This window comes from Corythoichthys intestinalis, chromosome 15 (assembly GCF_030265065.1).
Source record: "Corythoichthys intestinalis isolate RoL2023-P3 chromosome 15, ASM3026506v1, whole genome shotgun sequence".
NCBI classification, from domain to species: domain Eukaryota; kingdom Metazoa; phylum Chordata; class Actinopteri; order Syngnathiformes; family Syngnathidae; genus Corythoichthys; species Corythoichthys intestinalis.
The window spans coordinates 19,817,051-19,842,511 of NC_080409.1; the positions used below are offsets into that span (position 1 = coordinate 19,817,051).

Here is a 25,461-nt window from a genome sequence, read left to right on the forward strand (position 1 = left end):
AAAAGCTTTTTGCCACATTTCCCCAGCAGGAGTCGCCAAGGGACACTTTTTTACACTTTGTGTACTGTTTTCGTGACATTCAAATGTACTATACAATATACATCGCTACGTATACTAGTAATGTGTGTGTATTATTGCACATAAATGACGTGGTTTTCAAATCACAAGTGTATTTTAAAATACTGTGATAAATGCGGTCCTAAAATGTTCTTTTCTGTGGCAAACCATCCTTTTTTCTCCCCAATATAACAACATTTACCTATCTTCAAATTTTTGGGAATTATGTACAGTACCTGATTTGTGAGTCAAGTATTGTGCAATGATTGTGCAACAGTGTTCTATTTTAATAGAACACTGCACGCCTTGTGCAATTGATGATGGTAGGCAGGGTCAACTTTCAAATGAATATGATTGCAGAGAATCCATGAAAAATTGGATAAATGAATGAATGAATATTATTTCAGGCATTTAGAAACACTCAAAATCATCAAATAAAGCAGAATTGTTAACACGATACATTATCCCTTTATTTTGAATACCACAAAACCGTTATAACAAGATAGGATGCAAATCCAATAGAACACTTTCCAGCAAAAGAAAATTACAAGGGTCATTTGGAAATTGTTTTATGAAACCTTCATGAATTCATAATGTTTAGTGTGCAGATGATTTGATTTTTAAAATGAATTATCTGTCACTTTCTTCTGAATTACTCAAGGATGTTTTAAAATTACATTTAATTTTCCCCTTATTTGTAGCTCTTCATCAGAATTGTTCTAAACTTGTCTGGTTTCAATGTAGTGTTTCTCCGTCCAAGCAATCAGGCTCTGCAAAACAAAATAACCCAATTCATCAGTAATTTGTGATGAATAGTATGTAAGTAGTGTTGGTATATTAAGAAATTATTGTACCATAACAGTTTTAATTACCCATTCAGGATGTGGTAGCAGCACCGGTATTGGTCATGCTGCCTACTTTCTGCGTGGCATCTTTCTTTGCCTGGTGGGCCTGAAGTACTGCAACAGCTTCTTCCACCTGTATCAAAAAACCCAACAACAATCATTGAGCGCAACATTCCAGATTGGAAAACGACAACAAAAAAAACCTTAAAGTTATATCAGAAGTGACGCACCTTTGAACGCAATGATTCATGAGATTCCAGCATATGTAGCAGTTCCGAGTTGTCGATTTCAAGCAGCATGCCTGTGATCTTTCCCGCTAGGTTGGCATGCATGGCCTGAATAAGCGGGAATAGACGTTCTCCTATTCGGATCAATAACACAGCATGAAGGAGAACAATCAACATATTGAATATACACATCTTTGATATGTCAAGGTCCCAGATTGTTACCCAGCATCTGCTTCTGCTCCTGAGGTGGTGCAGAAGCCAGCATGGAAGCTGTCAACGGCTCCTGACCCTGAACATGCACAGCTGGCTGAGTCTGAAGGGGACAAATGAAAGAGAAAGACATTACCACAATGTACTATTATAGATGATGATTGCTGGTTTAGGCATACCTGCTGTAAGGCAATAGGTTGCACAACCTGGGGATTAGGGTTGCGCACGCCAGTGGCATATTTGTAAGGCGGCATGGCCCGCGGGCCTGGTACTCCCATTGAAGGACGTGGACCAATGGTCTGGCCAGAACCTGCCCCCGCCAAAAAAAGAGAAAAAATTTAAAATTACAACATTAAAATCTAATCACTGTTGTTTTTGGCAGCTTTTTTCATTTTCGTCTTTGTCTTTTGGACGATAATACTTAGTAGTCTGTCATATTTTAGTCATTTCAAAGTGTGTTTGTCTTCATTTAATTTTTGTCGACTTTTACTCAAAATGATTTTGTCTGTAAAATTCAAAACATAAATAAATCCAAAAATAAATAAAGGTTTTCAACGATTTCGAATGAACACTGACAGATGAGCACATACTGTAGCATCTACAAGGACAACGGCAACTTGGTGATAATACACACTCAGCAGGAAAACAGTGCATTATTTTCAACTAATTATACCCACCTGGACGCCACGAACTGTATGTAAATAAAGTTGTCCGAGAGTTTAAGAGGATGCTTTCCGTTAGCATTAGCCTAATGCTAACGCGAATGTAAATGCTATGCTAATGGTACGGTTTACATTTAGTGTGTGATGATCACTCCCACAAGCCTTTAAAGGCTAAAGAAACATTGCATATTCTCTTTTGCCAGATAAGAAAACAAATCTCACCTTGTGTTTCAAAACAAGCCTGGAGAGGACACTGGTGAGTTTGGGCGCAGCACATCACATGAGTGACACAACCATGACACTGCTACAATAGGCTAACTACACATAAAGATGGTAAACATTGTGAATGTGTGAGGGAAACTATGGCGCAATTTCATCTTGTTATCTTGTCAGACAAAAACTGACATTCGTCTTATGTTTTAGTCTCCCAAGACCAAATGCGTAGGATTGGTCTCAATATTGGTAGGGACGATATAACAGCACAACCTGCATGTACACTTTTTGCTGGGGATGGAACATTAATAAAACCAAACAGACTGGGTGAACAGTGGTCAGGGCTACATTTCTCACCAATAAGAAAGAACCTAATTAATTGATAGGCTAAATAATTAATGCAAAATAAATCTGTATTGACTTATACTAACTTTCACACTGCAAATTTACCGTATGTGTTAATCTGATCATTTTTGTTAAATCTAGTTGAAAAAGTTTCTTCATTTTGTTTTGAGTTTTAAAGGCTAGTCAACAGATTAATGAGTCAGATTCTTCCACTTACTTATTGTAAATATTACCATTTGTTCTTATGAAGCCCAAAAATCTAAAAGTCGGTCATTTTCCACCTAAATCAAGAAAAAAATGCTTTCAAATACTGTTTTGAACCATATGAATAATATGAATTAAGAACCTTTTTGAAAACAAGTTTTTTTTTTTTAAAGATTAAATAGACAAGCTTTTTTGCTCAAAATATGTCTGTTAAGCTTATTTTCAGCAAGCTATTTTTCTTATTTCAAGAAATCCGTAAAATTTACTTGAACCACTGGCAGATAATTTCACTAATTTGTTGTAGATTTACACTTATTCAAACCTTTCTTTTCGAAAACTACTAAAGAAACATTTCGAAAACTTCCAGAATAAATGTCTGGATTTTATTAGCAAATTTAGACTGCAATATTTGAACACAAATTCGTGTATTAACATACAAAGAAATGCACATTTGTAAATCATCTCTTAACTATCCAGAAATGCAAAAAAAAAAATAAACATTTGTTTTAATACCACTCAAAATTGTCTGTCTAAATAAATTAAATTTAACAAAAAAAGTCTTAGTCATGGAATAACAAAAATAGATAAAAATGGAGCCTTCCTTCAGGGAAAAACACCACTGCCTTTGTCCACAAGCACAGCCAAACTCAACAAAAAATGAAAGCTCTTTTGGGCTGTTTTAAGACCACATAACCAAAATACAAATGAAAACTGGGAAGAAGGGGGTAAACCTTGGTTCATTACATTTCTTGCACCTGAGGAGAGTTCACTATATTTCTCTGAAGCAGCTTCCGACTCAGGTTGGCAAGTTCACACAGTTTAATGTCATGGTAATGCTAAAGTGTGATGCAGTTGCAAGTGAAAAAGGGGTAAATGTAAGTCTGAAAATAATGAAAATAATTCACTTAATAATGGTAGGGTCAATTCTATCGTTACAACATATGGGAAGACAATCTAAATGACCTATATAAGTGAACACATTATTTAATGCAAATAAGGTTGCTTAAAAGCTGGTGGGGACAATTTGAGCATCCTGAAAAGTTGGTAATGTTTAGTCCCTACCGTCACTATGTGAACCTATGCCCTTGCTCCATCCATCCATCCATCCATTATCTTCCGCTTGTTCCGGGGTCGGGTCGCGGGGGCAGCAGCTTTAACAGGGAAGCCCAGACTTCCCTCTCCCCAGCCACTTCAACCAGCTCCTCCGGCGGGATCCCAAGGCGTTCCCAGGCCAGCCGAGAGACATAGTCTCTCCAGCGTGTCCTGGGTCGTCCCCGGGGCCTCCCGCCGGTGGGACATGCCCGGAACACCTTTCCAGGGAGGCGTCCGGGAGGCATCCGAACCAGATGCCCGAGCCACCTCAGCTGGCTCCTCTCTACGTGGAGGAGTAGCGGCTCGACGCCGAGTCCCTCCCGGATGACCGAGCTTCTCACCCTATCTCTAAGGGAGAGCCCGGACACCCTGCGGAGGAAACTCATTTCGGCCGCTTGTATCCGGGATCTTGTTCTTTCGGCCTTACGCCCTTGCTCAAGACCCATTTTTAGCATGTTATCGTCTTGTCGTTGTCATGAAAAAAAACTGTTTGTCGACGAAAACGGCACTGCTAACCATCTATTCTTAGTTGTCACTCAGGGCCTGATTTAATAACTTGATTACACCACCAGGATTGCCAGACTTGTAAAATTGCCATGCAGATCAATTTACGCTTTGGGGGAGGAGTTTATTAAGCAAATATAGTCCGTTAGTGAGTTGGTCAGTCTACCTCTTGGGCCCTGCGTGTTGCTGTTTGGAGACATGTGTCTTAGGTTGGTACGTGGACCTGGCTGCCGCAGTGAGTTGGGCATCCCCTGGAAACCACCTTGGTGGGAGCACAAATATTAACAATGAGATTGGCAGTTTTACTATAAAAAGATGGACCTACCTTGACCCCTACCACCTTGTTGCCACCGGGGATTTGGTCGCATTTGGGCCATCTGATTTGGTGCGTAGTATGTGGTTCTATTTTGAGCCTAATTTGTAGAGGAAAACCAGGGGAAAAGCAGCATAATGGGTTTTGATAAAGTTGAAAAACTTGGCTTTTTAAAAATATTCTGGATTCAGTCAACATCCCTAAATGCTAAAATTCTAATAGAACCTTTTCCATTTATCTTTCTGATGAGTCTAGTAATCACACATTTTGTTTATGTTGCCATTTGCTCATGAATTGGTGGCTAACTGAGTCAGTGTGACTTTGATGCTCATACCTGTGGCACGGTTGGCATAAAATAGCCACTGGTAGGTTGGAACTGATTAATGATGGCGTTGGCCGGCATGGCCCTCATGCCAGCGATACGTTGCATGTACTGATTGGTGAGATGGGCTTTACGCTCCTCTTTGCGCTGAGCAAGAGCCACGTAGAGCGGTTTGGAGCCAACGATGCGTCCGTTCATCTCAGTTACTGCTTTGGTGGCCTCCTCAGGGGAAGAGAAGCAAACAAAGCCAAAGCCCTTGGAGCGACCCTCCTCCAGCATCACCTGACAATACAGTGACAGTGGTTTTAACTTTAGCTACTATATCTAAAAAAAAAACACATCTCCTCTCACCTTGGCACTTGTAATGGACCCGAATGGTGAAAACTCCTTACGCAATTTTTCATCATCTATGGTGTCATCCAGATTCTTGATGTAAAGATTAACACCCTAAATCAAAATTCAAAAAGTTATGAGCTGGGCAATTTACAGGAAACAAGAACTCAACGATACTTATGGTTTCGGTGAGTCCTGCAGACCTGATAGCGGCTGATTCTCTCTTGTTTCAACATCTCAAATTTGCGCTTTAGCTCTGCCTGTCGCTCCATTTTCTTCTGAGCTCGTCCAACAAACACAGTCTTGCCGTTGAGGTCCGTGCCGTTCATTTCCTCCACAGCCTAAGGATTAAGTTATTAACAGAGGAAACACATAACAGATACATTTTACACCATTGCATGAGGTCATAATACCTTGTTAGCATCTTCATGTTTCTCATAACTAACAAATCCAAAGCCTCTAGATTTGCCAGTAGGATCTGTCATCACCTTCACACTGAGTGTTTTGCCTGTAGAAATAAAACCCAGTTAGTGAAAGACAGTACAATGAATGGGCAAAGAAATACAGTTCTGTATCAATTAATGGCCCTGTAAAGTGAATTTGGTGATTTGCTTCTCAGTACATTAGCAACATAGACTGTACGCGTTGTTTTATAGCCAAAGGTACATGTCAAACTAGAGGAACACTCGGAGACCTGCCTAAACAGCTGATTTCAAAGCATTGCCATATTTGGTAGAGTGGGCATTACCTTTAAGTAGTTAAAAAAGTTATTGCAAAATTACTTTTCTGAACTCTGTGACCTTTACCCCAAAATGTAATCACCTCTTCAGTTTTATTTTACACGAATATCCTGCTAATTGGATAATAATGCCTTTCTTCTTTCTGGTGTTATCATGAATTTCCCTTTCTGACCTCTATAACCTAACATTCAAACATATTGTGCAAGTTTGATAATGATCCCTTTATTTGTTCTTCAGTTATCGTAAAATTCATTTTCTGACCTCTGTAATTTTTAATCCTACTACCCCAAAATTTAATCAACTCTTCATTTTCATGTTATAAACATATCCTGCAAGTTGGATGATAAATCCTTTATTCGTGCTTGCATTACAGTGGGGCAAATACGTATTTAGTCAACCACTAATTGTGCAAGTTCTCCCACTTGAAAATATTAGACAGGCCTGTAATTGTCAACATGGGTAAACCGCAACCATGGGAGACAGAATGTGGAAAAAATACCAGAAAATCACATTGTTTGATTTTTAAAGAATTTATTTGCAAATCATGGTGGAAAACAAGTGTTTGGTCAATACCAAAAGTTCATCTCAATACCTTGTTATGTACCCTTTTTGGCAATAACGGAGGCCAAACGTTTTCTGTAACTCTTCACAAGCTTTTCACACACTGTTGCTGGTATTTTGGCCCATTCCTCCATGCAGATCTTGTCTAGAGCAGTGATGTTTTGGGACTCGTTGGGCAACATGGACTTTCAACTCCCTCCACAGATTTTCTATGGGGTTGAGATCTGGAGACTGGCTAGGCCACTCCAGGACCTTGAAATGCTTCTTACGAAGCCACTCCTTTGTTGCCCTGGCTGTGTGTTTGGGATCACTGTCATGCTGAAAGATCCATTCACGTCTCATCTTCAATGCCCTTGCTGATGGAAGGAGATTTTCACTCAAAATCTCCCGATACATGGCCCCATTCCTTTACACGGATCAGTCGTCCTGGTCCCTTTGCAGAAAAACAGCCCCAAAGCATGATGTTTCCACCCCCATGCTTCACAGTGGGTATGGTGTTCTTCGGATGCAATTCAATATGCTCCAAACATGAGAACCTGTGTTTCTACAAAAAAAGTTATATTTTGGTTTCATCTGACCATAACACATTCTCCCAGTCCTCTTCTGGATCATTCAAATGCCCTCTAGCGAACCGCAGACGTCCCTGGACGTGTACTTTCTTTAGCAGGGGGACACGTCTGGCAGTGCAGGATTGGAGTCCCTGACGGTGCATTGTGTCACTGATAGTAGCCTTTGTTACTGTGGTCCCAGCTCTCTGTAGATCGTTCACAAGGTCCCCCCGTGTGGTTCTGGGATTTTTGCTCACCGTTCTTGTTATCATTTTGACGCCACGGGGTGAGATCTTGCATGGAGCCCCAGATCGAGGGAGATTGTCAGTGATGTTGTATGTCTTCCATTTTCTAATAATTGCTCCCACAGTTGATTTTTTTACACCAAGCGTTTTACCTATTGCAGAATCAGTCTTCCCAGCCTGGTGCAGGTTTACAATTTTGTCTCTGGTGTCCTTCGACAGCTCTTTGGTCTTGGCCATCGTGGAGTTTGGAGTGACTGACTGAGATTGTGGAAGGGTGTCTTTTATACCGATAATGAGTTAAAACAGGTGCCATTAATACAGTGGAGCCTCGTTAGAAGAAGTTAAACCTCTTTGATAGCCAGAAATCTTGCTTGTTTGTAGGTGACCAAATACTTATTTTCCACCATGATTTGCAAATAAATTCTTTAAAAATCAAACAATGTGATTTTCTGTTTTTTTCCACATTCTGTCTCTTACCCATGTTGACAATTACAGGCCTCTCTAATCTTTTCAAGTAGGAGAACTTGCACAATTGGTGGTTGACTAAATACTTATTTGCCCCACTGTATGTCAAAATTCCTTTTCTGACCTGTGACCTTATTGCCCAAAAATGTTATAATCTCTTCCTCTTAATATTAATATGTATATAACATATCCTGCGTGTTTGATAATAAACACTTTGTTTCTTTGTCATTGCGAAAATACTTTTCTGGCCTCTGTGAACCCTGACCCCATTGTCCCTAAAATTCTCCTTTGTCTTTGTCCCTACTTCTTCCGTTTCATATTCCAAACATATCCGGCAAATTTAATAGTACTCACTTTATTCGTTCTTGAGTTATCGTAAACACAAAAAGACATACGGAACCGAATACATAACCTCCTTCCGTAGAGTTCACCTACGAGCAGAGGTAATTAGAAATACATTAAAATATTGCCCTAATTGTAAAATACATAGAAAGCGCTATATCCCATATCAGTTATTTCTGTATATTTACTTATTTCTAACATGAGCCTTTTTAATTGGCTGTTAAGAGCCCCACGACGACCTAGTGGCATTCACTGCAGCCACTGGAGGTTTCATTGCTCCAAACATTTTGTAGCGACGTGTAAGCATAAGAAAGAAGTGTGGTATTTGATTACCAGTTGACAGTTAAGCAGGGTGTTTTTTCAATGCATTCAGCCAACATACTAACGTTTTCAGAGCAGAGAAAATGGATCATTTATATACTGCCCCTTTTTTTATTCTTTGTTGATTGGCAGATACAGTATGTTGACAATACACCTTTCTGTGGTGTACCTCACATTTATTTCCACTTTACAGGGATGTCAGTTGTTTAGAATGACCAGGTTAGCCAGTATCCTCTGTTATATGTAATTATTTTATTGTTATTTTGGATTCAAAACTCCTCAAAAATAAGCCTCAATAATATTAAAAAGCTTTAATAATAGGTAATAAATTATCAAAAGCTTGATTCACTCATCCTACAGATCAGTGGTAAGTTTTTTATTACATGATTTATTTTATACAGTATTCACAAAATTTGGCATGATCAGAGTAACAGGGTTGTAAATACAGTATGTACTGATGTCATGTTTATCTCTGGAATAGACACAAACTATCTAGCTTTTACTGTTGATCAAGATGATTAATTTATTCATGTAAATAAGCAAAGGGAAAATATTGTTTTATTCTGGTGATATACATAACAGGGTCGCATAAGGTTGGGCAAGACACCCAATCAAAGTTAACTATTTTACAAAAATATGAAAAATAGAAGCTGTGAACTGATTTAGGTAGAAATACAATTACTCAGAAACAGCATGTTTAAGTATTTTGAATGTGGATTACAGTATTTTATATTTGAAGGGTGGGACGTAAAATGTCGTACAATCCTGAAATTGTGAAATCACTTTAGGTTTCAATTTCTGGTAAACCCATCCCATTTGCATTATCAAGTGTGTCAAAGTGAAGAGATATAAGTGTAGGTTGTCAATGTACCTCGAAATTGACGCAAACTGAAGTAATTCAAACTTAATGCACACTTATGACCTCAATTATTTACCTGATATACCGTACAAGATACATTTACAAGCAATGTACATTGATGTTTAGGTTTCAGACATCCTTTTGATCAGCTTGGATGGTTTTATATTCTTAGCATTTTTTTAATTATTCAAAACCGGAAGATTTGTTGAATACACACTTTCCTGAGGTGTCAAGTTCCCTTTTCAAAAATTGTAACAACACTTTCAGTTTCAATTTTTAGTAAACTGACACATAAGTGGCCATTATCAAGTAAATGTGTCAACATGAAGAGTTATTAAAAATGGAAGGTTGTCATGGTGTGAATTATCAGTTGAAAAATCAATAAAAATATTGTGGGGGGAAAAAATTTGAAGGTTGTCCAATGTAGTGTACCTTGAACTTAACACTACTTAAAGTATTTCACACTTTAATCAATTTTATTAAGTTATCAGCATGGCATAAGCAATACATTTTATTTGTTTTGATTGTTAGTTGTTTAGATTTTGTTTTATATTCTGGGCAATTGTTTCAATTATTCACAATTGGCAGATTTGTTGACAACACACAATCCGGAGATATCAGGTTTCCCTTAAGAAATTGTAAAAGTACTTTCAGTTTCAATTTTTAGTAAACGTGTGTTATCAAGAAACTGTGTCAAAATGAAGTTATTAGAAATTGAAGGTTGCCAATAGACTACCTTGAACTTAACACTACTTAAAATATTTGACATTTTAAGCATATTTAATAATCTTATGAAGTTATCAGCATGATATAGACAATACATTTACATGCAATGCTCATATTCATGTTTAGCATTTATTTTTTTCTTTTGTTCAATTTTTTTCCCCAGTAAATGTGAAGTTCTCTTACCTTGCTTATAGTTTCAACTAAAACTACAGACTTTGTCAGTGCTGTCACAGCCTCCTTGTGTGACGTATGTTGGAAACAGCTGATCAGGTCAGGAAACCTTCAAAATAAAGGTCCCTGACCCAATCGGATTACAATAGAATATGTCAGTAAACTCATGTCTTTTATTTGATATTGCATATACAGTATTATGTTTAACAAAAACCACACAGACTATATACAGTCAAATAAATTCAACTTGAAAATCTGAAGAGGCAAATAGTGAAATGTTCATGAAATAAGAGAAAAGTACTGATTATTTTTTATTAATTAATCCAACATTCAGGAACACTCAGGAACAACCTCAATTTTTCAGCACGTCAAGAAATTTTAGACAATTCTGTATACAACGTTTTAGTTCACTCTTGACTGGCGCAGTACTCAAAGACAAGTCCATAAGGTTTGAATGAGTTGGGTGAGGATGCGTTTGATAATCCTGACCTCATCTCCATCAAACACATTTTGGATAAAGTAGAGCAAAGATTGTGAGCAAGGATCATGGGCCCTATTTATAACTATTGCATGCATAAAATTAGGTCAGGATTAATAAAACAATGATAATTAACTTGTAATTTTCATCTCGCCTATATAAAAGTTTCATTTTTTGGGGTCATTTTTCTACACTGTTAAAAAATAATCCCACAATTCAACAGGAGAAATAAGCATTTTCTTTCATAATGCTTTGCATTAATAATTTTTGGGTGAATGTGGGCATTCAGAGGGCAGGGATATGACACAGAACTTTCGTGGCACTTAGTTTCAAGTGGAGTGTGGGTGAACACAGAGGTTGATGCCAAATAATACAGTTGAAAAAAAGATTTCTTACCATATTTGTCAAAAAGCTCCTTAAGGTGCTCATCATCCATATCGTCACCAAAGTTCTTAATGTAGACATTTGTGAACTCTTTGGCTTTGGCGCCAAGCTCAGCCTCCCGCTCCTTGCGTGACTTGAAGCGACCTACAAACCTGATAAAGAAAAAAGAGCAAAGATACACTCTTTTAAAACAGCCCTGACTAATCCGGGATATCGCACCAGGATCCAATACTTTACAGTCTCCCTTTAAAAAAAAATATCATAGGAAGATCACACTGACTATACAAACCAGAGAATAGTCACCATCACAAAACAGCTAAATTTCATCATCACTGCTGGGGCAAACAATGAAAACATATGCTGTTAATATCATCGGATGCAGGCAAATATGTTAGCATGCTTGACAGTGACAAACACCAGTACCATCTTGGTCCAAAATGTGGATGATGATGGAAATGGATGGAGAGGGGTGGAGGAACAAGGTCTCATATTACAAAGGAAAACTGAGGAGGACCAAATGTTCTTATATATACCTTGCTATGATGACCACTCCCATTCTGCCATCCAGTATTGCATTCCTGCATTCGATCCATCACTAAAACACACAAGCGTGGTCATACACACAAACACACTCAAACGGGTGACCAGCGAGTGCACTAATGAAGCTGCAAGAAACAGTTTCTGGGAGAAAAGATGAGCAATTTAATTAGTTATCAATTCAGGAGTTATCTTCACACTGGCGAAAACAAGAGACGAACTTATTAGTCATATTTTTTTGTCACCAACTAAAAAAACAGACCTATTACACACAAGTGCTCAACAGAACAGTTAGAGGTTGCAAATTAAAAACAGAACACATCAGGCTAACACAAGAGAGCTATTGATGTTGCAGAATTCATGAACACAAAACGATAAATAAAAAAAACGATCGGACACTCACACCTTGCGGTCATTCAAAAGCATGCCGTTCATCTTCTCAATGGCACGGTCGGCAGCATCCTGGGTCTCAAAGTGAACAAAAGCGTAGCCCTTGGAGCCATTTTCATCACACACCACCTAGAAGATAATAATGTCAGGAAGTATACTGTATATTGTCTCATCTTTTTAAGTAAATAAATCTTCATGGTAATGTTTTTTTCTTTATACCAAATACATTCATTGATCTTTTCTTATGAAAACATTACTTGTATGCTTGTGCTTGGTGTTGATCAAACTTAATCCACTGTCAGAGAGTCAACATTTACCATTAACTCTTTGGTTGCCATTGACAGCAACAGACGTCAAATTCATTTTGACCGGAAGGGGTTGGAAGCAATTGAACCCCTCCCAGTCAAAATGGATTGGACATCTTTTGCCGTTAATGGATGTTTTCAATATCATTTTCCTTCTTTCATTAACTACAGCATCACATTCTCTGTAACCTGGGTTTGCAGTGAATAAGTTAAAATTTTTCCCATTGTAGGTGTGTACTCCATCATACTAAGGGATGTGTGTTGTTTTAGTCATTTAATGGTAGAATGTTAGCCGTAGGCATGTGCCAGTAAGATATTCTGAAGGCATGATAACCTTAAGCCAAAATTTCACAGTTTAACGGGATTGCAATTATAGCTCTAAAATGTGTTACTTTGGGTTTAAAAAAAAACTTTTTTCCATTGAACGGGATTTTTATATTTCAAAACATTAGCAAATCGGAACATAAGTATAATGCTAAGTTAAAATAAATTTTAAAAAATAAAATATTCTAAATGAAAATAACTGGTCTTTTAGGTGAGCCTAAACCCACAGCCACAGCTCAACATTATTACCATCAGAACAAAAATAATTGAATTATTATCCATAAAAAACGTGTGTATGACTCGTGTCATGTTTACATTATCTTGTAGCTGGTGGGAAACGTTATGACAGTTTTTACTAACCTTTAATTTGTATAAATGCAAAATCATATTGGAGGTATTGCCTCCCTGGCAGCCACCCTCCACAAACATGTTATACATTTCGGTTAGCCCTTCTCTAAGCCGCGGCCGTCTGTAACTTTTCTATAGTCGAAGTATTCCAATACCGGCGATTTCGTTTTCTTGGATGGGGGGAAAAAAAGTCAGCCATCGTGTAGCACAGCTGACTCAATGACACTGAGCAACAACCGGTGGGGGAGGGGTAAACCTTGCAGCTGCAAGCGAGGGATTTATCCATGCATTTTGTGACATAAATAATAGCTAATACCTTAGGGATGGTATGACGGAAATTTTTTGTCATTTTGAAACCTTGACGTTATCATTCCACGGTATATTTTCAAACCGGTAATCGGCACATGTCTAGTTAGCCGCAACTCTCGTTTTGGATTGTAACTTAGTAGAGTCCATTTTGTATTGTGATTTATTACAGTCCATTAATCTATATGTATAAAGTAACTCTACCTTGCAGGACAAGATGTTTCCAAAGGCAGAGAAGGTGTCATACAGCGCTTTGTTATCAATGGACTTGTCAAGGTTCTTGATAAAGACGTTGCCCACTCCAGATTTCCTGAGGGAGGGATCTCTTTGGGACCACATGATTCTGATTGGTTTTCCTTTCACCACATCAAAGTTCATGGTGTCCAAGGCTCGCTCAGCTGGTTTAGGAGGGAGGCACATGGATGATGGGATAAGGGTGTTTATTTACATAAAACACTGGTTTGTACTGTTAATAAGTACTGTATGTTAGTTCTTGGCTTGCTTGTCACATTAGGATGAAAAAATACAATTTTCAAGTGCACGTGGATCAAACCCAAATTCAAATATAGATAGAGGTGACACAAACAAAAAGTACAACTTAAACTTTTATAGCTACAAAAAAAAAGATATATATATATATATATATAGATTGAGGTGACACAAACAAAAAGTACAACTTAAACTTTTATAGCTACAAAAAAAAAAAATTATCATTGTATTCAAGCTGTAAAGAATTCTTATTGTTAGATGAAGGGAAACAGACGTTGTGTTGGTTGGCCACAAAATAAAAGCGATAAACTGTGTAACAATATGGGGAATTTAATTCAAGTGATTGAGTATTAAAAGATATCATTCCTGCATTGATGTGGCACATTTAGTCAATGATATATATATATAAAAAAAAAAAGCTGCAGGATAGCACCTTCCTTTATTGAGCCATAACCAATTGTTGTACAGTAAATATTTAATATGGTTAACTAATTTTATTGTAATATATTTCTGGCACAACACAGAGAGGGATACATGTCAGTCATATCTAAAGCTTTGCAGAGATTACTTAAAAAATGAAAATTAGGATTGCCATAACATCCATTTTATTATAAGCCCCTACTGTACAGATCGCAGTCATACTTCTGCAGTGACCGGGGGTTTTGACGCAGTTCACGAGCACCAGGGCAAAGCGTGTGCTAAGTAAGGGAGGTCTGGGGGGTAGTTTTGTAGAACACATGGGCCTCTTCCGTGCTTTCGATGCTGTTGGCCTGACCGCACACAGGTCTCTGATAACACTAGCAGCCTCAAACTGTGGTGTGAATATGACATCTGTTTGCATCCAACACCTTCTCTTAAGATGAATAATTTCTGCTGAATGGAGCTCATAGAAAGTCGACTCATTATCGGAGTCCTAATTTAGGACAGGGCTCCAATGTCAATGTGGTTGTATAGGCCTAACATGCTTTTGTTCACTCACTCAACATTAACACACAGAGGCCAGGCTGTCCGGCAAAAAAAAAAAAAAAGTGTCTGGTAAACAAAACAGAGCTGCCTTGCGTCTGCTGGCATCAGCAGTTTGGCTTGCAATTGTACTTCACAAGCCGTATATTCAGAAGAGTGTGCTGTCAAACTTGCCCTTTGACACATCAATCTTGGTTTTAAAGTAGGAAAATATTGGGTTATAGCCTTTGAATGGGAAACAATGGGAAAGTAGATTCCAACTGAAGGATTAACTTCAAACTCATTTTGTCTCGTTATTTTTGGGAACTTATTAAAGTGCAGGCACTTTTTTTTGCAGCTTGGAGAGATGTTCTATATTTAGAGAGGGGTCCTCAGAGGTATGTGCCGGCATGGCGTGTGAGTGGAGAATTCTCCACCATTGATGGGGAGAGACATACAAAGTATGTCAGAGAAGTTCCAGGACTGGTATCACAAAAAATATATTTCAAAGCTTAACGACTAGATTTCCCTTTCATTGTTGCCCAGGTGATCAATTGGCATGTCTACAAAAAGATCCTGTGGCAATTGCTTCATTCAGTGCATAAGAGGCAAGAATTGTGGCATGACAACTCGTGGCTACTCCACAACGACAACGTGCCTGCTCACAATGCCTTGAGTAGCTGACAGTTCCTGGAGAAACCTCCCTTCTCATACGATCTGGCACATTGGGAAAGAGAGGAGGGGAAGCCACAAACTCAAGGGGGTCATCACAGACACCATTATGGAAGAGGTGTACAATACCAAGATGGCTGTGATGTTAGAACTGAAGAGAACTTCAGAACAATCTTTCTAGGGGTGCTTTAATGTGTGCAAGACAAAGGTGGGGAAATGCGGTGAACTCATTGGGATTACTTCAAAAAAACTGAAAGATTCTTTTGTGACTTCAGTCTTAGAATTTTTCTGACGCCCCTTGCATTCAGTGACACTAGATCTAATGAGCCTTAATCCCAAGAATCTCTTCTTTGAAAACAGTTTCACCTTCCACTAAAACCCTGTCGCAGCCATTGTCAACAAGTCAGGGTAGCTGTTCTTTAAAACCAGCAAACAAATGTCACTCAGACACGTGCTGTGACTGCCTGGAATTGCCCAATAGCCACCAATCCCCCCACCTTCTACACGGTACACGCCTGACAACAAACGGTGCCTTCTCATGAGAGGCTCATCTTACGGTTTCAGACCAGTGATACCAAAACTTCTGGAAGTAAGCCAGTTGTGTGTGATCGCTTTACCGCCTTTTGCTTAACGACTGACTGGGGCCCAGATATGTTGGGACAGGTGTTCCGTTGAAGCCTGACACAAAGAAGAATCTTAACAGTTGACACACAATGTAACCACCTGACATTGCTGCTCAAGCTTTAGTCATGACTGTCATGTAATTTAAAACACGCACAATAAACAGTAATAGGGAATATACAATATTGATATAGGAACAGATAGATGACTTATTTCTTAAAAAAAAAAAAAAAAAAAACTAACATGCCACAAAAAAGCAATGTGGTGTCAGTGATATCAAAACAGCAATATCAGTCTTTTATGGGTCAAAACCGACCCTTTATACGAGAATGAGGCCAATGATTATGTGGGTCAAACTAGTTTTAGAACTGGTATTGAGAAATTCATGTTATTGCTTCATATTCTAAGAATGGTAATTGTACATTTAGGATTTCACATCATAGCCACGCGTTAGTTACAGTGTCATTAGGCAAAGAAATAATATAAAAATTGAAGCTTTCTTACCATCAGCGGGCTGGGAGAAGTTGACATAAGCGTAGCCTAAGGATCGCCGAGTGATCATGTCTCGGCAGACCCGAATGGACAGCACCGGTCCGGCTGGGCTGAATTTCTCATACAACATCGCCTCCGTGATGTCGGGGTGCAGGTCGCCAACGTAGAGAGAAGCCATCGGATAACTCCCTGTCCCTGTGTTCATATCTCGAGTTTCTAATCAAGTGAACTTCCTTTCAAAATGTTGCTTTGAGGCGCAATTCCGATCCAAAATGTGCGCGTTCAATCGGGAGCCGCTTCCCCTCCAAAAAAATTCAGCCAGGAAAAATAAGTCTTTTTCTTTTTAAAGACCTGAGGTCTTTTTTTTTTTTTTTTGTGGAAATTTTTGCAATTTTTTTGGTCGTATATTTTCTTAACTTTAACACTTCGTTTCTTTTTATGGTTTTATAATTTTATATTTTTTTATGTATTTTTAAAAGTTTTTCGAGAAAGGTGAGTTACGCACTCACGGTGGTTTTGTGGCCGTGGAAAGAGACTGCATGTGGGCAACGTGGGTACTTTATACACCGTGAGCGGAGCGTGGAGGAAATGGTCGCAGGGTCAAACTTGGGGTAGGAGGAGATATTGACATCACCTACAGACTGCTAGATGCAAATGGCAGGATTACGCGGCGTTAGTAACCAGCGGCCATCTTAAAGCAGTGGACTTCCCTGGCGGGCTCTTGAGCAACGAACCTAAGGAGTGATTTTATTCACAAAAATGCTCTTATCCAGGCAAAATCTTGATTTCTTTTAACACACCGTATTAACATACGTGGCTATGATTGAGGATGTTGGGTGGGCGGCGGGGTTGAGTTTGATTTACGGCATCGCTAACGTTGACATAAAACGAAGTTGTTTGAAATTAGTCAATTATTAAATTATCGACCATTTCAAAGTACACGCCCCATTGATGGGGGCTTTGAATGACCCCGACACAAAATGGCCGACAAGTGACAATAGCTTTTAAGGTTCGAGCACAGCGTACATTATGCATCTAGCTCTAAATATATGCAATAAATATGGGAGGGGAGCCTATAATTATAACTCTTAGATGTTTATGTTGAGCGTCTTGGCCCGTATCAAAAGTAATTATCTACAAACATGTGACTTATTTTTCAGGATTTTGATGAAAACGTTTCCATAGAGGTACATATATTAATCACTTTCGACTAACAAGCACGAAACTTTTTCCTCAGACACAAAGACGTTTTCTCAACTCTGCATCATGGGAAAATATTTTTTAAAATATAATAGTAGTCACAATTTTCCACACCGAACATGCCAATAATGTTGAAGTATAGCAATCTAGAGACAATTGCATTGCCCAATAGTGACACCCGACGGAGATACAGGCACATTGCCTGGCTCTGCCAAACTATTTTCCCTGTATTTTTCAAACACTGAGATAGCTGGAACAGCGGTGAGTCTGGTGTACCAGGCAAACAGGCACACTACTGCAAAAGTGTTGGGAAAGAAAATATTTTACCCTTAAAAACGCAACACTTGTTTTTGCCAAGAATCTCAGTTGCGCTTGACGTGGTCCATGTGTCAGCATCTTTATGTAAGCTAATGGTTATTTAATTCTCTCCTTGGTGTAAAATATTAAAATAGTAATGGCATTATTACGACAGGATTACTTGTTATTGGTGAAGATACAAATAATGAACAAACGCCATATGGAATGACTTGACAATATTTTAATATGCTTTGAGAGTTGCAGTTACTCCACTTTATCCATCCTCCTGTAAATGAAAGAAAGTTGAAAAATAAGTTGTACAAAATTACATTTTTCTGCATTAATCTTAGTGCAGTTGTTGAAAACTGGGAAATCAGATGCAAGCCACAAGCTTTGTTACCTTAACAAATTAAGAAAAATTGAAGGTAGTCTCCTGTGTGCTCGCCTCCGTTTGCATCCGGTTTCAGCCTTTCCATGTTTTCTGATTACACCCCTGTCAAGCAATGTCACCGCTTCCTCATAACTTAGAGTTTGGGAACCATCAGCATTCTTGGACAGCTGAATTTTGGAACGGAGTATTGGCTGCGCATCATTTGTCTGCTCTTGAGGTTTCACATATTTGTTGTCACGCCACAGCTCATTTCGCACTTCTGTTTGCTTAGGCTCGTCAGATGCCAAGTTTGAACTTTGACCTTTGATATTACTTAGGTTTGTCTCTTGCTCAATGTTGGTAGCCTGTAGTTCATTCAACAGGGTGACACTTGAATCACTGCTTTCATTAGATGCAGGCAGCACGAGCGTCAGGCTGGAGACTGGATCTTGCTTCACGACTACAACAGCGTTTGGCAAAGTGGGCCACTGGAATTTAGTATACTCAGTTGAGACTGATGTGTCAGTGTTTTTTTCTTCTGGTGTGGCAGCATCTGATTGCATGGAGTCTAAAGTAGATTCTGAGATTGGTTGTACTGGTCTTTTCACTATGAATAATGGTCCAGTGCTGACAACCGCCTTGGCATCTGTCGTGACAAGTTTGATTTAGTATGAGATTTGTTGCAGTTTCGTCAAGTCCCCCCTTCCCATGTAGAAACTGACCCCGAGGACGGTGTTTGGCTGACATGCCTTTACACTTTGAGTTACAGCAACGGCACACCTCCACATTGCCACTAAGCTCCTCCCATCTGAAATGTAACCAAAATTGAACATGGGGAGATTATTGTGCAAGCATAGTATGTTTCCTCAACAAAAAGCTCCTCCCATCTGAAATGTAACCAAAATTGAACATGGGGAGATTATTGTGCAAGCATAGTATGTTTCCTCAACAAGAGTCAGGCGACTAACTCAGAAGAAAAAAAAAAAAAAAAAGCCTTAAGTTCTAGCAGAAATTTTTTACTTCCATGTAACACTGAAAATGTCAGACATTGGTCATTTCTAAACATTTTAATTGAGAGGAAAAATGCTGCTCAATTAATCTCAAACTCAATTTAAGGTCCTTGTGTTTACCTCATTTTGCAATCATTTGTTTCACAATTACATAAGTTTTAAATACAATAGGATTGACAAATATGCGGTATCCACTTTCCACTTCTATTAGGACTATTCCTAACATTTGCTGTTTTTTCTAACCCATTACCATCATTTATTTAGCGCACTCTTGCCAAGGTACCATTGAGAGAAGTCAGAAAAATTAGCATAGAATGAGAAATGAGATCAATTTGATCGAGATTAATTGAGCAGCACATTCATCCTATGGGAATGATTGCCAGCTATAATTAATGCAGTGTGTCATGCAAAAAGGCCTTCTTAAAGCTTTTACAACAAACTATTACAATAATTTACAAAATACCTTGAATTGACCAAGTCAAAGTTGCAAGATTTGGAGCCACTTGTTATCCCAATGTCTGAGATGAGCGCACTGCAATGGATGTAACTCTTCAAAAATGGGAGAATAAAAGGTCACAATCAATAGGTAGATGGTGAATTTGGAGTATTATGACTCACCTCTTCAATTAAATAAGTGGAATTTAGAACAAAGTTCACTACTGAATAGTCTGAGTCTAGGAACTTTATGAATGTATAAGGAGAGCCAGATGGTACTGTGCACCTGCAGGGAGCAACAGAATCAAAAGAATAAAAAGTATTCATATGTTCATTTTACAACAGTTATACTGCTGTTTACCCTTTATTCATTATGACTGCATGTCGAGGTTTAGCGCGTGAATCAGGAGATGATGAGATAAAGCAGGACTGAACAAAGAGCTGCTGATAAGGTTGGACTGTAGCAGACACCTGAATATTGATGACTTGGCCCCGTGAGTAGGTGTTCGACTCTGCTGCACTTGTCCAGGAGGCTGAAGGAAAAAGTTTTGCAGCATTCTCCACAGATCACATATTCAGCTGTATATTACTCACAATCCATTGCTTGGATGCTGAATTGTCTGCTCTTATCAGGTGTTTGGTAGGGTAAATTCAGTTCTTTTGACCTGGAAGACAATTACGAGTCACTAATTGCATCTCTTTTTTTATTTATTTATTTTTTTTTTTAAATAAATCTGCAGTCTTCCACTGCTTGTCCAAAGTTTGGGGAGACTTTTCACAATTTCACGAGAAAAGTAACAAATATACAAATTATACAGTGATTTAAAAATTAAAAACAAAAATAAAAATCCTTCAATATCATTCCATCTCTCCTACAATTAAATACAACTGCTCATTTTGCCCCCCCCCCCCCCCCCCCACACCACATTTTTTTAATTAAATGAATAAGTACAAATCAGTCTTTGACTAATGTGACAGGTGTGCTTGAGTCTTTTCTGGAAAACTTTTTGCCAGAGTACACTGGACGGCCAACCACCAGGCAAACAACCATTTAAAGTCACGTTTCGAGTCAACTAAAAGGCGCATTGCCAGGAATTTGAGATTTATGCATCTACGATCTGTTTAATATTGTACATTTGGCGGAAATTTAAAATTTAAAAACGGAACAATCTATTGATTAATTTTCTGTGCGTATGTCACTTGGAAAAAGTGGTATTAACAGCAGAAACATCAATAAATTTACAGAAATGTGAAAGCAATGAATAAAATGTGTACTCATCAGTCTTACCCATGCCCATTTGGAATGCAGACAACATGCACAGAAAGTGTGCGCTTCATGTTCGAGTCTTCCCTGGAATTGAAATGGAGAGTGTTGGAGAAGATATCCAGGCCTTTCCTCATCTGTCAGACAACACCGATTTAGAAGCGCATTCAAAATAATAAATTTTGACTCAAGAATTTAGTCAACACACTTCATGACTTGTTCCACACTGATCATATCCGTATGTGAACATCAGTTGACTTGGTAGCTCACTGTTGCTATAGCAGCCATCACCCAAAATGATTTCCGCTCGGTTGAGGATGAATTCACCCAGTCTCTTGTCCACAAGGAGTATTAGTTCACTTTCATCACAATAAACCTGTACAGTAGGAACCTTCATGCTTAATTCAGGGATTTGCGCTCTCCACGGGTTGAAGATGGTATTGAACCAGATGAAATCATTGCTTATTTCATATGGAAGAGTATGGAGGTTTCGGAGGCCGACAGTTCCTGCAGAATGAAAAAGCAAGAAATGACCTACGAACACACACCAAATGACCTCCAGCATACCCATTGCGCTGCTCAAAGTGGGTCAACCACTAATGATTGTGCACTCCCATATTCCACTAATAAGTCTTAGCAGTGAGGTGACAGCTGCCTCCAGTCAGGCTAATGATGCAGAAGGGAGGCATTCAAGATGACAATTCATTTGATATTAATACTAATGTCATTATGATCGTTAGAACCAATGAGGACAAACTTAGTTTTCCCTGACTTTTCTGTAGTCAGGTAGAATACCTCGGTCATATGATCACTGACACGCTGACTGACAATGACCAAGCCAATGTTTTCCCAGAAAATTGGTCAGTGCTGATGAAGCCAAGCTCGCCTTGTTCAAGGCCTATTGTACACCCCTCTACACTGTGCATCTGTGGTCAACTTACAACAAGCTTTCAGAGACTGCAAATGGCATATAATGCTCAGGTGAATAATCTCCAGTCTGTTCTAAGGGTGCTGATGTTTAGACCTAATGTTGCATCACATTTTATTTGATGAATGAAGATGGTCCAGCAACATTGACAATATAAACACTGTTTTATTAAAAAAAATCACAAAACACATCCTGTCACAATGAAGACCAGCATACGCTGGTTTCCATTTGAAAATGAATGCATTGACATTGTTATCTTCAAGCTTTAGTCCTCTTCAGCCTCCTCCTCACCTTCCCCTTCATCCTCAGCAGTCGCATCCTGGTACTGCTGATACTCGGATACCAAATCATTCATGTTGCTCTCAGCTTCAGTGAACTCCATCTCGTCCATACCTTCACCCGTGTACCAGTGCAAAAAGGCCTTACGACGCAGCATGGCCGTGAACTGCTCTGAGATACGCTTGAACATCTCCTGGATGGCTGTTGTGTTGCCAATGAAGGTGACGGCCATCTTGAGGCCACGGGGAGGAATGTCACATACGGCTGTCTTGACGTTGTTGGGAATCCATTCGACAAAGTAGCTGCTGTTCTTGTTTTGGACATTGAGCATCTGCTCGTCCACTTCTTTCATGGACATTCGCCCACGGAACACTGTGGCGACTGTGAGGTAGCGACCTTGACGCGGGTCGCATGCCGCCATCATGTTTTTGGCATCGAACGCTTGCTGGGTGAGTTCGGGGACAGTGAGTGCTCGGTACTGCTGGCTACCCCTGCTAGTCAAGGGAGCGAAGCCAGGCATGAAGAAGTGCAAACGAGGGAAAGGCACCATATTAACAGCCAGTTTACGGAGGTCAGCATTGAGCTGGCCTGGGAAGCGCAAGCAGGTAGTAACTCCGCTCATGGTAGAGGACACAAGATGGTTCAGGTCTCCGTAAGTGGGCGTGGTCAGTTTAAGTGTGCGGAAGCAGATGTCGTACAGTGCCTCATTGTCAATGCAATAAGTTTCATCTGTGTTCTCAACAAGCTGGTGGATGGAGAGAGTGGCGTTGTAGGGCTCCACTACTGTGTCTGACACCTGGTAACAAATAACACGTATTTAGGAACGATAACCGATACAAATCCAAACTCGCTGTATGACAAGGACGGCTTACCTTGGGGCTTGGCACCACACTAAAAGTATTCATGATCCTATCAGGATACTCTTCACGAATCTTGCTGATGAGCAATGTTCCCATTCCTGAGCCGGTTCCACCTCCGAGAGCGTGTGTAAGTTGGTACCCTTGCAGGCAGTCACAGTTCTCTGACTCTTTGCGTACAACATCCAGGACAGAATCAACCACCTCAGCTCCCTCAGTATAATGACCTTTCGCCCAGTTGTTACCAGCACCGCTCTGACCTAGGGAGATGTAGTGACACTTTGGTTAGACAAACAGTTATTATCAATTTATCAATTTTCCATTACTAACATTTTGAGCTATATGTACAGGGTAAGCAGCATTGATCAGCTGAAGTAACTCACCAAACACAAAATTGTCAGGTCTGAATATTTGTCCAAAGGGTCCGGATCTCACAGAGTCCATGGTGCCTGGTTCCAAGTCCACAAGAACGGCACGTGGCACATATTTACCGCCTTCATTAAAAAGAACAACAATGGTATTATATCAGCTATAGAGAAATGTACGCATCAAGTTCTTAAACATACCTGTTGCCTCATTATAATAAACATTTATTCTGTCGAGCTGCAAGTCACTGTCTCCATGGTACGTCCCTGTCGGGTCAACGCCATGCTCATCACTGATCACTTCCCAGAACTGAAAATACAAAATGGGATCACTAGATTAGTCCTATATGTTTTTTAAAAAAAAATGCATACACGTTTGCAAACTGTCTGTGAACAAACATCATGTTTTAGCTAAACATGGCACCTAACTAGGAATTAAAGGGTAAAAAAGGTTTTGCCATATTTTAATGTTTGCGCAAACAGTTCATCAATATCAACAGTTCAAGTCATCAGTATCGCCCATACATGCTTTTTTTTTTTTTTTTTAAATGCCAAATAATTTGACGGCACTCATTGATGAAACAGTTTGTGCGTGCATGGGACACTTTAGATACAAACTACTAAGTAATTATTATTATTAAGTTATTATTATTATTATTATTACTGCTGATTTAATATATTTGAACAACAAATGGATTAATATGTAGTTGAAATTAGTATTTAATATTTGAAATATAAAGCACCCAAACAAGTAATTGCAAAAATACAAATTACAAATTCCCAATTGCATGCGAAAAAATGAAAAATAATCAGGAAATTAATCGTTAGATACACAAATGAATATTATTACCTTAGCACCAATCTGGTTTCCACACTGGCCCGCCTGGATGTGAACGATTTCCCTCATTGTAAATTTAAAATATATATATGGAACGACGTCTAATACTTGAGAAGACTTGAAGTCAATTCCTGTCTTCTTCTCCTCTATGTATAGTTACTTCTTTTTTTTACTGTAACAGAGGCACCCAGATTCCTGCACCCCCAGTAGATCGCGGACCCTGTTGGCTCTGTAATAGAGGTGCACGCTCACAGTACGCGGGCACGTATGAGCGTGTACGCAGGTGACGCCTCGACGTCGACTGTTTTAATTACCTAATGTACGACGGCACTTGAAGGTGCGCATTGGCAGCATGTTTTTTTCGCGATTAATTAATACAGAGGCAACATAAATAATTACAGCATGTTATTAGTCATTAAACGTGAAACAACGTCAAGCCTATGTTTTTCGTGAAATCAATTCATGTGTGTCATCAATTAGACCGTCATATATGACGTAACGCGTAATTAAGCAATGATATCTTCCATGATGACACCAAACATTACTATTAATAATAAAAATAGCTACATTTGCTGCATGATGCATTAAATACAAACGAGTTAGTATTTCAACGTTAAACTATACTTATAAAATTTCCAATAACTCAACATTTTCCTAAAATGTTGATAAACACTACATTCAGTGCTTACAGTATTAAGTTTATTTGCAGTTTTATAATTTTCATAGATTGATTTGAATTAAGTTTGAATTTTAAAAAGTAATTTGGTGGTTGCATGTACTATTAATATTTAAGTGGGCATTTTTAACAATAAAATACCACCTAAAAATATTCTGCTCTCCACCATCATAGAGATCATTAAAATAAAGAAAGACAGCGGGCCTATGCGATAAAAACATTACTTGTACTATTCTAAGCCACTAACATTTGCATAGTTTAAACCTAAAAACGGTGCTAAATATAAAAGAAAACTACTTAAATGATTTAATTTAAATGAATTGCACATAAAGCCTAAATAATTATATTT

General features: G+C 38.8%; 3 protein-coding genes across 4 annotated transcripts; all 3 read right to left on the reverse strand.

The window, feature by feature from the left end:
- Nucleotides 1-502: 502 nt before the first annotated feature.
- Nucleotides 503-17,180, reverse strand: pabpc4 (poly(A) binding protein, cytoplasmic 4 (inducible form)). Of its 2 annotated transcripts, none has more exons than XM_057859066.1 (15): nucleotides 16,606-17,180; nucleotides 13,582-13,775; nucleotides 12,108-12,223; nucleotides 11,180-11,319; nucleotides 5,741-5,835; nucleotides 5,531-5,668; nucleotides 5,346-5,441; nucleotides 5,007-5,276; nucleotides 4,700-4,772; nucleotides 4,526-4,621; nucleotides 1,519-1,649; nucleotides 1,352-1,442; nucleotides 1,133-1,263; nucleotides 930-1,035; nucleotides 503-827 (listed from the first exon to the last, which is right to left on the reverse strand). In XM_057859066.1, the coding sequence occupies exons 1-14, from the start codon at nucleotides 16,796-16,798 to the stop codon at nucleotides 934-936; spliced, it is 1,866 nt and encodes a 621-aa protein (XP_057715049.1). In that variant the 5' UTR covers nucleotides 16,799-17,180; the 3' UTR covers nucleotides 503-827; nucleotides 930-933. The 2 variants fall into 2 exon arrangements, with proteins under 2 accessions (XP_057715049.1, XP_057715048.1); XM_057859065.1 differs by having other exon boundaries at nucleotides 4,685-4,772; nucleotides 16,606-17,179.
- Nucleotides 17,181-18,311: 1,131 nt separating this feature from the next.
- Nucleotides 18,312-21,788, reverse strand: zpcx (zona pellucida protein C). The gene is made up of 9 exons (XM_057859067.1): nucleotides 21,378-21,788; nucleotides 21,194-21,306; nucleotides 20,500-20,570; nucleotides 20,267-20,438; nucleotides 20,089-20,191; nucleotides 19,934-20,019; nucleotides 19,183-19,268; nucleotides 18,491-19,106; nucleotides 18,312-18,376 (listed from the first exon to the last, which is right to left on the reverse strand). Exons 1-9 carry the CDS (start codon nucleotides 21,738-21,740, stop codon nucleotides 18,355-18,357), a joined length of 1,632 nt encoding a protein of 543 aa, XP_057715050.1. The 5' UTR covers nucleotides 21,741-21,788; the 3' UTR covers nucleotides 18,312-18,354.
- Nucleotides 21,789-22,362: 574 nt separating this feature from the next.
- On the reverse strand, nucleotides 22,363-24,578 carry LOC130930851 (tubulin beta-4B chain-like). Its single transcript, XM_057859068.1, has 5 exons — nucleotides 24,449-24,578; nucleotides 23,800-23,908; nucleotides 23,617-23,727; nucleotides 23,249-23,493; nucleotides 22,363-23,172 (listed from the first exon to the last, which is right to left on the reverse strand). Exons 1-5 carry the CDS (start codon nucleotides 24,503-24,505, stop codon nucleotides 22,363-22,365), a joined length of 1,332 nt encoding a protein of 443 aa, XP_057715051.1. The 5' UTR covers nucleotides 24,506-24,578.
- Between the last annotated feature and the right edge of the window lie 883 nt (nucleotides 24,579-25,461).

Bases quoted from the DNA above. Each gene is read 5' to 3' on its own strand.
- pabpc4 (XM_057859065.1), bottom strand. From the start codon at position 16,798: ATGAACACAGGGACAGGGAGTTATCCGATGGCTTCTCTCTACGTTGGC. The intron at 12,224-13,581 runs GTAGAGTTACTT...ATTATCTTCTAG, and splicing joins GAAACATCTTGTCCTGCAAG to GTGGTGTGTGATGAAAATGG. The intron at 4,773-5,006 runs GTATGAGCATCA...TCTACAAATTAG, and splicing joins TTATGCCAACCGTGCCACAG to GCTCAAAATAGAACCACATA.
- zpcx (XM_057859067.1), bottom strand. From the start codon at position 21,740: ATGGGTATGCTGGAGGTCATTTGGTGTGTGTTCGTAGGTCATTTCTTG. The intron at 21,307-21,377 runs GTGTGTTGACTA...GTTGTCTGACAG, and splicing joins AGTGTGGAACAAGTCATGAA to ATGAGGAAAGGCCTGGATAT. The intron at 20,192-20,266 runs GTAAACAGCAGT...TGCTCCCTGCAG, and splicing joins GCAGTCATAATGAATAAAGG to GTGCACAGTACCATCTGGCT.
- LOC130930851 (XM_057859068.1), bottom strand. From the start codon at position 24,505: ATGAGGGAAATCGTTCACATCCAGGCGGGCCAGTGTGGAAACCAGATT. The intron at 23,728-23,799 runs GTATGTTTAAGA...TTTTTAATGAAG, and splicing joins TTATTATAATGAGGCAACAG to GCGGTAAATATGTGCCACGT. The intron at 23,494-23,616 runs GTGAGTTACTTC...ACATCTCCCTAG, and splicing joins ACCTGACAATTTTGTGTTTG to GTCAGAGCGGTGCTGGTAAC.